General features: G+C 32.8%; 1 protein-coding gene across 1 annotated transcript in view; it reads right to left on the bottom strand.

The window, feature by feature from the left end:
• The window catches only part of LOC118190075 (sodium/potassium/calcium exchanger 5-like), a 56203-nt gene that overhangs the window by 4604 nt on the left and 38023 nt on the right, over nt 1-13576 (bottom strand). Inside the window, exons 8-9 of the mRNA XM_085816922.1 lie at nt 8511-8741; nt 3142-3243 (exon numbers count right to left, since the gene is read on the bottom strand). Coding sequence (XP_085673048.1) covers nt 3142-3243; nt 8511-8741 — 333 coding nt within the window. The remainder of the gene's footprint in view (nt 1-3141; nt 3244-8510; nt 8742-13576) is intronic.

The following is a 13576-nucleotide window of genomic DNA, read 5'->3' as shown; positions in this document are numbered from 1 at the left end:
ATGAAAAGCCTAGCCTCAGACGATTTTCCGGAAAAGTGCTAAAATCTTTATGGTTAAATAAAATGCCCGATTTTATAAAAAATATTCTTCTCTTCAGTAAAGAAAATTTAGAGACTATGATCATGACTATGATGAGACCATGATTAGAGACTATGATGAGACCATGATTAGAGACTATATGGCCACGATGGCTGACAGAATTCATGTGATGAAATCTGGAAAAGAAATTTATGCTGTTTCGCCAAACGTTAATGATGCTTTATTTGCAAGAATATTGATTTTGGCATTTTGCGTCGGACGGATAAATGTCGGTTCACTTTTCAAACTGTTGCCATAAAATGTTAGAGTCCTGCATTATATTTGAAGAAATTAAATAATTAAGATCTGCGTAAATGTATGTATATTTCTCACATTGTCATAAAATAACGGTACATAGAGTCATCGAATTTTGAATAACGTAATCCTCAACGAATATGAGCATGTGGAAGACCAAATTTGAAATTTGAAATTTGTTTTATGATCGATTTCCTATTTTTTAAAACTTTGACGAATTTTTGATTAACAAACTCAAGGATTTGAAAGCGAGCAATGGCAACGTTGTGCAGAAAAAAAATTTTTATCTCCAGCGCGTGAGTCTCTGTATCGGAAATTCTAAAGATATGCTCGTTTTAAAACTATTTTGCGATATTGCTGTTGCACTGGATCTTATGGTTTAAGTGCGAGGAACATGATATTTAATAAAGAAAGGTAACACACAAAATGTTAAAAAACGCCCCTTTGGACGTAATTTAAAATCTGAAACATTTCAGATTTTTTTTTTTTTTTAATTTGGTGATCGTTGTCGACTTGAGAATTGTTATTCGCCATTAGTTTGGCGAGAGGAGTCTGAAAACTCCATAGCGCTACAGGATTAGCGGCTACTACTGTTGCTGGTATCAAAGAGAGCCGCAAGTTTTGTTTATTTGTGAACGGTACCTAGAGCCATCAAATTATGAATAACGCATGTTTCCACCCGAATATGGGCGTTTGGAAGCCCAAATTTGCAATTTGTTATATTATCTATTTCATGTTTTGTAAAGCATTGATGAATTTTCGATTAAGAAACTCAAGGATTTCAAAATGAGCAATGGCAACGCTGTACAGAAAAAAATATTTTTATCTCCAGAGCGTGAGACTGTGTATCGGAAATTATTAAAAATTATTTTGCGATATTGCTCTTGAACTGAATTTTATGGTTTAAGTGCGGAGAACATGATATTTAATAAATAAAGGTAACACACAAAATGTTAAAAAAACGCCCCTTCGGACGTGATTTAAAAACCGAAACCTTTCAGTGTTTTTTCTTTTTTTCTTTTTTTCTTTTTTTTTTCTTTTCTTTTTTTCTTTCCCCCCCCCTTTTTTTAATAATAATTACCGTTTTAACATTTATGAAGTAATGCTCTTTGTAACATTACTAAGTTATGGATAAGTAATAACTTTTTTACGATTTTTTTTTCTTTTTTTTTTTCTTTTTTTCTTTTTTTTAAAAGCCCAAAGAAGCTGTTTTTCCAGAAGGACTATTAATTTTGTTGTGGCGTTTTGAGTTGATTCACTATAAATTGTGTTTCACTTTTCAAATTGTTGCCACCAAATATTAGAGCCTTGCTTTATATTTAAAGAAATTAAATAACGAAGAATCTGCATGACTGTATGTATGTTTCACGCGATGTGAAAAAACAACGGTACCTAGAGACATCAAATTTTGAATAACGTAGTAATCCTACACTCGAATATACTCGAATACTACACCTGGAAATCTGAATTTTGAATTTGTCTTGTTATCTATTTCATATTTTGTAAAACTTTAACCAAAACTAATAAACTCACTGATTTCAAAGCAAACAATGGCAAGAAAAAATCATTTTTATCTCGAGCTCGCGAGTCTGTGTACCGGAAATTCTAAGGATATGCTGTTTTGCTGTTTTTAAATATTTTGTGATTTTGCAGTTGAATTGAATTTTATGCGGCTTAATTGCAAAGAATATGATATTGACTAGATAAAGGTAACACACAAAACGTTAAAAAAACTACCTGTTTGGGTAGTTTTTTTAACGTTTTGTGTGTTTAAATTTTATATTTAAACAAAATATAAAATTTGAAAGCTTTCAGATTATTGTTAGCCCAAAGGTCGTTAGACCAGAAGGGTTATTAATTTCGTTTTGGCACTTTGCGTTGAATCGCTATAAACGGCGTATTACTTTTCAGATTGTTGCCACAAAATGTAAGATCCTTGCATTATATTTAAAGAAATTAAATAATGAAGAATCTGCAGAAATGTATGTATGTTTCTCGCATTGTGATAAAGCAAACGGTACCTAGAGCCATCAAATTTTGAATAACGTAATCCTCCACCGAATATGAATGTCTGCGAGCCCTAATTTGGAATTTGTTTTATTATCGATTTCATATTTTATAACACTTTAACGAATTTTTGATTAACAAACTCAACGATTACAAAGCGAGATATGGCAACACTGTACGGAAAATAGAAAAAAAAAAAAAAAAAAAAAAAAAAAAAAATTCTCCAGCGCGCGAGAGTGTGTAATCGGAAATTATAAAGGTATGCTCCTTTTTAAATTATTTTGCGATATTCCTGTTGAATTGAATTTTATGGTTTAAGTACGAAGACATGATATTTAATAAGTAAAGGTAACATTTACCGTAATGTAAAATTTGAAAATTTTCAGATTTTTGTCCCTTCCTTTTTTAATTATTATTATTTTTTTTAACATTTCCTTTAAAATACCATTATTTGAAAGCTCTTTTTTTTACTAGGAGGAAGAGCACTTAAACCCGACAACACTTTTATGCTTGGTGCTCTCTTGCTTGTGAAACCGATAAGTACCGATTTATATTTTGTGATAATTTTTCTCTTATAATTTCGTAATTCTTAATGTACCTTTTTTCCAACAAGTTGGATTAGCGGGTCAGTCCCGAGTACAAAAGATTATAATCATTATTCTTCTCCACTATTTAGAGGAAAGTGTTATTTAAACCTTAATTTTTTTATATATTCCTGGCGTACTCTGATAAAAAGTTATATAACGCAAGTGCTTTGTCGCATTTAGAATTTTAGTTTAAAAAATGTGTAAATATACTTACCATTTCGGACGACTATGACGCTTGACACTAATTCTGGGACACTAGTGCCTGCTGCAAGAATTGTCAAACCAGAAACTGTATCTGGAATTCCAAGCGTGTAACCTAAATAGAAATATCCGTTGTTGAAAATTTCATTTGCGTATGAAACATAAATGCGAAAAACGAAAGCATTTTCATTGACTAGACAGAGATTATTGGCCGCGCGCCATGTATCTACTAATCCGACATTTTCAATTAATTATTTTAAATTATAAGCCATGTTTAATCTAGATTCCAGCCGCATGCCCTTTAACTTAGTGCTCTGAATACTTATGTTTACTTTATACATTTTACTTTATACATTTTACAATTGCGATGTGTTTATGCAATTTCAAGAGATTTTTCGGTACTATTCGGTTTCGAGAGCCTTAAAAAATTGCAGCGAAAATGTATGCGCAAAAGCGCCAAATCTAGCAGCCCATAACAGCACGCCAAATCTAGCGTACGCGCTGATTTCAGATTGCGTAAGTTTATATATAGTTCTATATTTCTTAAGACGCCATTGAAATACTAGTTTAATTTTTAAATCCTGTTTTGATTTTAAATTCTTTTTTGATATCCTATGGATTTAACAATTTGGGAATTGCCCATGACGAAAAGTGTGCACTAGAATTTTGGTTAAAGTGCAGAATCACCCACTGCTTGACGCGTTTTTAAGAATTGCACATACTCGGTATCCATGTACACATCGACCTATTTTCACTTAAAAAGTAAAAGAAAATTGACAAAAATCCAATTGTTCTTACCCTTGTAAAAAGCAGCAAACAAATAAGTGGGCGATTCTTCACTTTGCCGAGAACTTTTTCAAAGAAAAGGCATCATTCATTATAGAAAATTACGTTTGAACAACCAACGAGAGGAAATTATGCTTTAGCGATAAGTCGGTAGCGAAATAGCGATGCACTCATCCATTCAGTTATGTTTAGGAATTTTTACATAAATTATAATAATAAAAAAAGTATCATATGAAATTAACCTTTCATCTAAATTAAAACATCAGTCTTAAATAGTTATTTACTATTATACTTCCTTTCTTGCCGCAATTATTAGGGTTGCCGCAATTATTGTTGGCATCAACAATATTTTGGCGATTTTTTACGGCCCTCGAAACCGAATAGTACCGATAGATCTTTAAATGTGTTTGATGAATGTCATTACTTTTTTCTAAAAGTTTACAGCAACAAATGCTGCAATCTAAAACTATATATTCGTTTCGTGTAGAATTTTATACTTTTCCAAGTAGCACGGCAACGTCGTAACGACGTTGCAAACTGGTCCGAGAGGTTGCAAAGTGGTTGTGGTAACTTTTACGACGTCTTTACAACATTGCGAAGACGCAAAATATTTGCCTTTGCATCTTGGCAATTTGTCGAAGTCTCTGAAACGTCATGATATGACCGCTATCAGACGTGGTCGTTTTAGCATCTTTTTCATAGTTCATCAGCGTTACTTTTAGAATGAGAAGAGACTAAATTTGCTCTTTCAAGAATCTTAAGTCTGCATAAGATTTATTTTGCAATGTTTCATTACTTTATTTCATCTAAATATATTAATCTAAGGTAGATTCATCTAATGAAATATAAATTTAATATAAATACTTGAATTATTAAATTTAATTAGTACTAAAAATACGTGCTAAATTATTGTTAAAATTTTTTTAAAATAATTAAAATATTTTTTATAAATATTATAGCAAAATATTTAAAAATGAAACTAATCTATAAATTAAGTTATCAAGTTATGCCTTTTATATATTTTAAAAAATCATATTTCCGCAATCAACGCAAATCACATGTTAGCAATTATTTTAGTGCTGAAATATGACTTTATTTATTATTTTTGAAGTAAGGACGAATTTATTTGAATTAATATGCTGACATAATATGAAACACTTTTACAGCATTCAGAGCAAAAAGTACAATTTTCGTTAAGATATGATTATGCGTGAAAATGTATTCACGATTATAAACGGGGCGATTTTAAGAATTCCGAGAAAACGTCAAATGTTAAAAGACGTTGCATATCCATGCATATTTAACGGCTGTCCAAAATATCTGACGGAAAATTAATGGAAATGGAGAAAGAAATATTAACACTTTTAATGGAAAACGACAAAATTAATGGCTTGATAAATTACTAATAAATGTTGACATCAAAATTAGAGAAATTGTGAGCAAAAATACGAAATATATTACCTATAAAAGTTCTGATGAACTGTTTGTTACGTTTTTGTCCATTTCCATGCATTTAAAAATACTTGGTTTAATCCTAGTATACGGTACACTCGGGATTTGGCAATATTGACATTACAAATGTTTTAGCGAACCCGATAAATATTTTTTTTTTTTTTTTTTTTTTTGTAAATATAATCTTGTGAACATTGTTCGTAATTCTATTCAGTTGAAATAGTTCTTGGTACTGTTTCGTTTTGAGGACCGTAAAAAATTGCAGCGAAAATGTATGCGCAAAAGCGCCAAATTTAGCAAACGCGCCCATAACAGCGCGCCAAATCTAGCGTACGCGCTGATTTCAGATTGCGTAAGTTTATATATAGTTCTATATTTCTTAAGACGCCATTGAAATACTAGTTTAATTTTTAAATTCTTTTTTGATATCCTATGGATTTAACAATTTGGAAATTGCCCATGACGAAAAGTGTGCAATAGAATTTTGGTTAAAGTGCAGAATCACCCACTGCTTGACGCGTTTTTAAGAATTGCACATACTCGGTATCCATGTGCACATCGACCTATTTTCACTTTAAAAAAATCCTAGAATTGCACAAAAATGGCACTGCGCACACCCTTGACTTTATCTATGTACACATCGACCTATTTTCACTTAAAAAGTAAAAGAAAATTGACAAAAATCCAATTGTTCTTACCCTTGTAAAAAGCGGCAAACAAATAAGTGGGCGATTCTGCACTTTACAGAGAATTTTTTCAAAGAAAAGGCATCATTTATTATAGAAAATTGGCCCACTAGTGGCCGAGCGGTAAAGTCGCTGAACAGTGGTAGTTCAGTTCGAGGTTCGAATCCCGCGAATGGGTTGGCTGCATGGGTGTTTTCGTGGTTTTCCCCATGTGTAACGTGTATACGAGCCAGTTTCCCTTAGAAAGTACTCCACGAAGGCATCCCTTCCCTTAGGCAGATAGCCCTCGAGGCTTTACCATAATCACACACATTATAGAAAATTATGTTTGAGCAATCAACGAGATGAAAGTATGCTTTAGCGATAACTCGGTAGCGAAATTGCGATGCAGGCATCCATTCAATTATGTTTAGCAATTTTTATATAAATTATAATAATGATGCTTCTTTTCAGTCATGTTTAGCCTTTTTTATATAAATTATAATAATAAAAAAAGTATTATATGAAATTAACCTTTCATCTAAATTAAAACATCCATCTTAGATAGTTATTTACTATTTATTATACTTCCTTTCTTGCGTTAGGTTTGCCACAATTACTTTTGGCAGCATTGGCGTCAACAATAGTTTGGCGATTTTTCACGGCCCTCAAAATCGAATAGTACCTAATTCTTCTATGTCATTTAAAAAAGATTCTATTAAATTAACAGAAGAACCTTCGAAAGGTTTAATGCCATTGTATAAACCGCTGAAAAGTTTAGACTGAACTGCTGTTTGAGAGACTGACATTCCATGTACATATTATTTACTGGATGATTATATAAAACATCTGAGGTCGAGGCTTGCGCGCTTTGTCTAGCTGCCAAATTCGAACAAGTCAGTTAACGGCGCAATAATTTCAAACTCCATTTTATTTTCAGAAATATTTTCTTCACGGTTTTGTAATTCACCGTCGGAATTAAATATTGGGAGCTCCAATACAGAAAGAGAACGACGTACAAAAATATAATGATGACAGTTTATTTTGAATTGAGGAGAAATCTTCTTGGTAATGCCAAATTTCTGCTTATTTTGTTTGTGAATATTTGCTTGCAACGTGCTAACATCGTCTATACAGTTAAATAGTGTTCTATGACTTTCTGGTGATTAAAATTATATTGTGTTTTTCCAGTCTTCAGTGGCTCCATCGGTGCAATATTTGGATGCACGGATTATCGTTATATTTGGATACATGGATTCGGTTATAACGTCCTAAGTGCTATAGCGTATATCATTCATATTAATCGATTATTACGTTCATGATACAGGTTGGTGCTCAGACCTTGCGCATATAATCGAAAAAATAGCGTTAAAGAAACAGTATTACTACGAAGTATTGTAATATATAATTATGCCATACTATAAGTAAGTCATTTAAGTATAGTAGTTCTTTATTAAATTTAAGTATATTCATTAAATAAGAATATCAAGTAAGTCATTTAAGTATAGTATATTTATCTCCGACTATTGCAAAGGTACGTTGTTTAATGTTAAAAGAAAATCCCCGTAGTCAAAGGACAGTTGCAAAATCATTAAAATGCTCGGTGTCCACTGTAAACAAAATGATAAACGTTGATTTAAATCTTAAGAAAGCGAAGAAACGCAATGTGCATGGTCTTCTTCCGAAGCATATCGCTCAACGCAGGACACGCTGCAGAATTCTATATGAGAAACACTTATCCAAAGAAAAATGGAAAACAATTGTCACAATAAATGAAGCATGGGTGTATTTAAATGATTGCAACAAAAAAAGAGCCATTTATTATCATAAAAGGGGAGAAAAAATTTAAGTACATGGTTCAAAGAATCGAAGAAAAGTTTTTCTACGGGATTCATGATTGTTGCTGTTTTTTCTTATAATGGCAAGTTAAAAATAAAGAGAGTGCAAAAAAATGTCAAGATTAACTCCAAATACTATCAGGAACATATTTTATCGCAAATTTTTCTGAATGAAATACCATCGCTTTACCCACAGTGCCATCAATCTGGGAGACTCCATCAGGACAAAGCTAGCAGTCACACATCAAAATCCACTGCAAATTTCCTAAAAGAAATGGAACAAAAAACTGGTATCAAGGCCATACCTTTCACTCATATCCCTACTAAATCTCCCGATGTGTCACCTATGGATTTTTGTGCTTTCGGACTTTTAAAAACTGCATTATCCAAACGTTGTCCCAAAACCCTAACAGGACTCTGGAAAGCAGTTCGGGAGGAATGGGATAGAATATCTCTTCTGCCACTTCAAAAGGCATTATTATCCTGGAAATTGCGGTGTCTAAAGATAGTTCAGAATAAGGGATGTCAAATAGAACATTTAAAACACAAGAATTTTATGTAATTTAGTTTTGTGAATACAATATACATCGTCTAAAAATGTGGGAACAGCCTCTGTATATGTGAGGCTTACTTATACTTACCGATAACAGAAACCATCCAGAAACACATATATGAAAGGACTCCAAGCCATACGATGGAAGTAAAGAAAGTTAACGGAAATAACTTGGTACGCCGTGGTAAGTCACATCGTGGAATAGTGATGAAGAATAGAAAATTCGGTATCCACATTAAAAAGAAGATGAATTTCTCAAGAGGTTTTTCTGGAAGACTCCATAAACGAACTTCATGAGATTCTTCAAAATCCTTAGGAACTGTTCAAGAAAAAGAAAATTGTTAGCTGTTTTGAATAAAAATAAACTACTTTCTTTAAATAAAGCAAGCCATTAAGGGAATGAAAAAATAAATCTTCTAATTTTTAACTACTCAAAAAGTATGTAATATAAATTAGTAAAAATGAATTTCAGTATTGATTTTCGTAAATAAGCATAACAGAGATTAAAATTATTACAAAATGACATGCCTGACACAAATAAAAAGAATAACTTTATTTGCTTTTGTTTTGCAAACAATTCAAATGCGTAAGTTTTATTTTATATTAAAAAGAAATATTAAATTCTTTGGAACCAGCTCAAATAATTCTGATTTTGACGATGACGAAGGCTGTATTTGCAATATCTCACCTAATATAGGCATATAATTCTCTCTTAAAAATGATAAAATTTCTCTGAGTAAGAAAGCTTAAGAGAATTGAAACGGGATATAAAAAAATAAGGACTCTCTATCAGGAACTTAATAATTTCGAAACAACTGGCAAAGAGTTATCAATTTACTTTCTTTCAAAGTGAATTGAATTTTTAGGTTGCTTTTGATTTATTATAAACACCTAATGTGGAATAAAGAGCTTAACTTACCTTATTTTTTTAAAAAAATTCGTTTTAAAAAGAATAAATAGAAAACATCAGAGATTAAATTTTTGCATGAACTAACTAAATACTGCAAACATCTAAATTTTATTTATTATGTAAAATTTAAAGCCAAATGAAAATATGTAAATTCTTAAACAATCTTACTTTTAACTTTTTTATTTGACAAAAACTATTATAATATCTAAATAATAAATTAACATCTTTTATTTCTTGCACTTTTTATTGCCCTCTTTATTTAAATAGCTGCATGATTTGTAATAATAGTTTTTGTTTAAATTAGTAAAAATAGGTACTAGAATTCAATTAAGATATATGATATTTGATTATTTTAATATCCAGGGTCAATAAAATTAAACTGAATTTAGTTACGCATAATATTCTAAAGTCTTAGCATTTATAATGCTTAAAAATACCATTCTGTTGGTTTTGGACACAATTGCAAAGGAATTGCAGGGTTTATTTTAATTTTCTAACAGTTTTATGCTGGAACAAACCCTTCCTTTACTTTCTCAATTCCCACCTACTTCTCCCTACCAGAAATAGTTTTTAGGATTACGTTTTACGTAAATAAGGTAGAAACAAGTACTTAAACTGAAGTGAAGGTCAGTTCACTAGAAAAGCTTAGAAGCGCGTGTCTGCCTTCTGAGCAAGTTGTTGCTGCTAATCTAATCTTACTGCTATTCGGCCGTATTGTTATATACCTGTTAGTATTCGCCGGTGATCTTAAGAAACAGCCAACTCTTTTAGTTAGTTTTGTGCAGCTTCAGCTGATTTTATTTTATTTAGTATCAGATTACTTCTTATTTTCTATTTTGAGTTAAAACCCAAGTGGGGGCTTATTGTTCAATTATTTTGAGAAAAGGGCCATCTGTTCAACTATTTTGAGTTGGAATAAACAGATAAGTAGTCCAAGGGACTTGTCATTTGCTTACAGAAACTACGATAAATGGCTATACAGTTCTTCAACATTCTAGCCCTCAAGGCCTACCAATTTAACTAAGATATTACAGAATGAAGACATCTGTAAACGCCATAAAGAATACACTGATAGATTTTTATAGGCACAAACAAGGAGTCAAATAAAGGATATTTTCATTTATGGAAGACAATTATTTTGTTGCTTTGAGGTTATATATTTAGGAGATATTATGAGAGAAAAGCTTACAGTCAAAAGTAAACTGCAGTTTTTCGAACTAAATTTCTAGGGAAGCGTATCATTTTTCGGATTAAGTTTATAGGGGAGGGTGCAATTGTTTCCTTTACAACTGTTTCTGTAATAACCGATCACTGTTGTCCAGCATTTGTGACTTTCCCATCCGCAACATTACCTTTATTCGTTTGAATTTCTCATACAGTGTTTTTATTGTATTCGGCTGCGTACCATCAGCGCCTTAAAATCAGCACTGAAAGCTTCTTATGCTGTAACACTTCCCCCCCCCCAGACATAGGAAATCCAATACAAGGAAAATCATTTCCTCCAACGAATACGTCATTTTCAATACTTTCCCTCAGAATCTGCTGTTCAGCTCTCTACTCTACGTCCAGTCAGACATAAGACTCCTTTACCCTTCTGCGTATGAGCATTTTGATGATTTGCATATCAAAACTGGAATAACGGTAGAGTAGACTGGTATCACCATCTGTCGGAAAATTGCTGAACTAAAACCAGGAACTCTATTGGGAAACATTTATGCCCTGTCACAGGAATTTGTTGCAGGATTTTCTTTTACTTTAACCGTTTCACTGTTATGAATTTTTTAAAAAATGTCAGTCTATTTTAGGCCACCCATTATGACTAGCGCATAAATCGAATCTAAATGTCACTAACCGCCGATCTACAATGAATAAGAAATTTGGCAGTTAAGGTATATTTAATTCAACTTTTACTTCAGCAAGCATATTGCTGGCACATACAAGTGGGCATATTAAATGTACCTATTCCAAAAAGTGTACATTTTCGATAAATTTGCAGTAAGATAGAAGGAGCAGACAGACTGCAGTCCTGCTAGGCCAAAGTGTAAAAAGCAAATGTGTTATGTTCAGAGTGAAATCTTAATTTAGATTGAGTTAGTTTCGTTTCTCAATGCATTTTGATTGGATAGTTAATATTTGTGTAAAATTATTACTAGCTGCTTGAGTTTTAGTTCCATTTACATTATAAGGTATTTCTCCCCCCTTCCTAGCGCGCCTTCGTGGTGTAGTGATCAGCACACTGTGAAGGTATTTCAGAGGTCCGTGGTACGATTCCCGGCGAAGGCGTTTGCTAAGTTTTCATCTCTCCGACTTTTCCAATTAACCTAATGTCTCTAAGTGGCGCTCGAACTAAAAGGGTGTTGGATGATGATTCTCCTCACCCAGGATTTGGCAATTGGGTCCCCTAAAAAACCCCAATCGCCCTTTAAAAGGGAGTATATAAGGTATTTCTCCCACCTTCCTAGCGTGCCTTCGTGGTGTAGTGGTCAGCACACTGAGCCGGTATTTCAGAGGCCCGTGGTTCGATTTCTGGCGAAGGCGTTTGCTTATATTTCATCTTGCCTGCTTCCAAAAATTCAAATGCCTGTACATCATCAAAATTACATAAGAATCATATGACGTAGATTAGTCTCGAAATGACGCAATGCAAATAGAGGTTAATATTTTTAGAATACAGGAGGAAAATTAATTTACGTTGCTAATTTGATTTTTTCCATATTATTTATTTTTCTTACATATATATATATAGAGCAGGATAGACAGAGATATATACAGGGTGGTTTCCCCCCATATATGGAACTATGGCCTATATGCTCTACCAATCGAAATGAAATTTCAGATATTGTTATTTGAAGGTTCGCGTTCGAGATTGTGATGGTTTAAAACAATAGAGCTTTCACGTTTTATTGGAATTACAAGATTTCAGCGTGCCCACCATCACAGATGATAACGTATTGCATGCGGGAGACTGTTTACAACAAAGATGAAAATAGCATAGCAGGAAGAATTTGTCTAATTTTCACGTGTATGGCATCTTTCACTTTTTCCAAATCTCGTGGATTTGATGCATACACCCCAGAACTAGAAATCCATCGGAGTGAAATCAGGGGGATTGTGGTGGTCACGAAATTGCAAAGTTGCTGAAGATGATTCTGTCTTGAAACGTATGTATCTTTTTGTGTACATTGAAAACTTTAATTCCAATAAAAGTTTTATTTGCTCTCTTCTCTTGTGTTGTCTCTAGTACTTTACAATGCTCTTCTTTTCAAATATTTTACGCCGTCAATTTTCGTCATACGCGTATTGTTCTAACGCCATTTGTGGTTTTTCAGTGCGTTGATTAATTTGCGCAGGGAAGAAACAGATATTGCCCTGCAAAATTTCGAAAAGCTTTTACTGTAACCGTAAGAACTCTATTGTTTGAAATCATCGCAATCGAGCGCATACTTTGAAATAATAGTATCTGAAATTTCATTTTAATTGGTTGAGAGGGTAGGCCGCTAGAGGTTCATATACCAGGGAAGTTGTTTTTTTAACCAAACCGAGTATTAAGCATTCTATTACAATAAGCTGTATGAAATGTTATTGTCTGTAAATGAAGAATTTAGTATTATTCTAGAATTTTCAGTTTTTCTGTCTTAATTCATAAAGATTGCAATTAGAGTATGAAGAAATTTGAGAATTTTTTCTACTGCATAATTAATTCTGTTACCTTTATTCGACTATAAATGTGTGCTCGTGTGTGAATATATAAGCGCACACTCACTCACTGAATAAGTGCATTTAAAGATTCTGACAATAAATAACTAACGAATTCTATTCCTAAATTCTGTACTTTCCAGTACGAGATAGTGCTGCGACAGGGATTCAAACGAGGTAGTCACTTGGGTTATATTCAGAGGGCCGAACTGCGCAAGACCACATATTTGGCGCAGAACAGACACTAGCACTGGATCGATACGCCGTACGATCGACATAATAGAACAGAAATCTTGATAATGACATAATCATAAGTAGGAGGATGTCACCTTCACAGGGTTGTCCGATGCACAGGATTGACTCTGGCATAGCATTAATCTGACTTAAAAATAACACCAGTATGCAGTGAAAGATTATAATTAGATACAGCACATAGTCAAAAGTCTGCGTCAGGCATCCTACAATATAATTAATTTCCACACTAACTGAGATGAGTGATTCCCTTGTAAATCGTGGAGTACTGTCATCAGCAAGATAGTATTTTCCCT

Source organism: Stegodyphus dumicola, chromosome 5 (assembly GCF_044657685.1).
Source record: "Stegodyphus dumicola isolate Sdum_Otavi_A_Nest chromosome 5, ASM4465768v1".
Classification (NCBI taxonomy): domain Eukaryota; kingdom Metazoa; phylum Arthropoda; class Arachnida; order Araneae; family Eresidae; genus Stegodyphus; species Stegodyphus dumicola.
The sequence above is the reverse complement of the archived record's forward strand: the minus strand, read 5'-3'. Positions and strand labels throughout refer to the sequence as shown.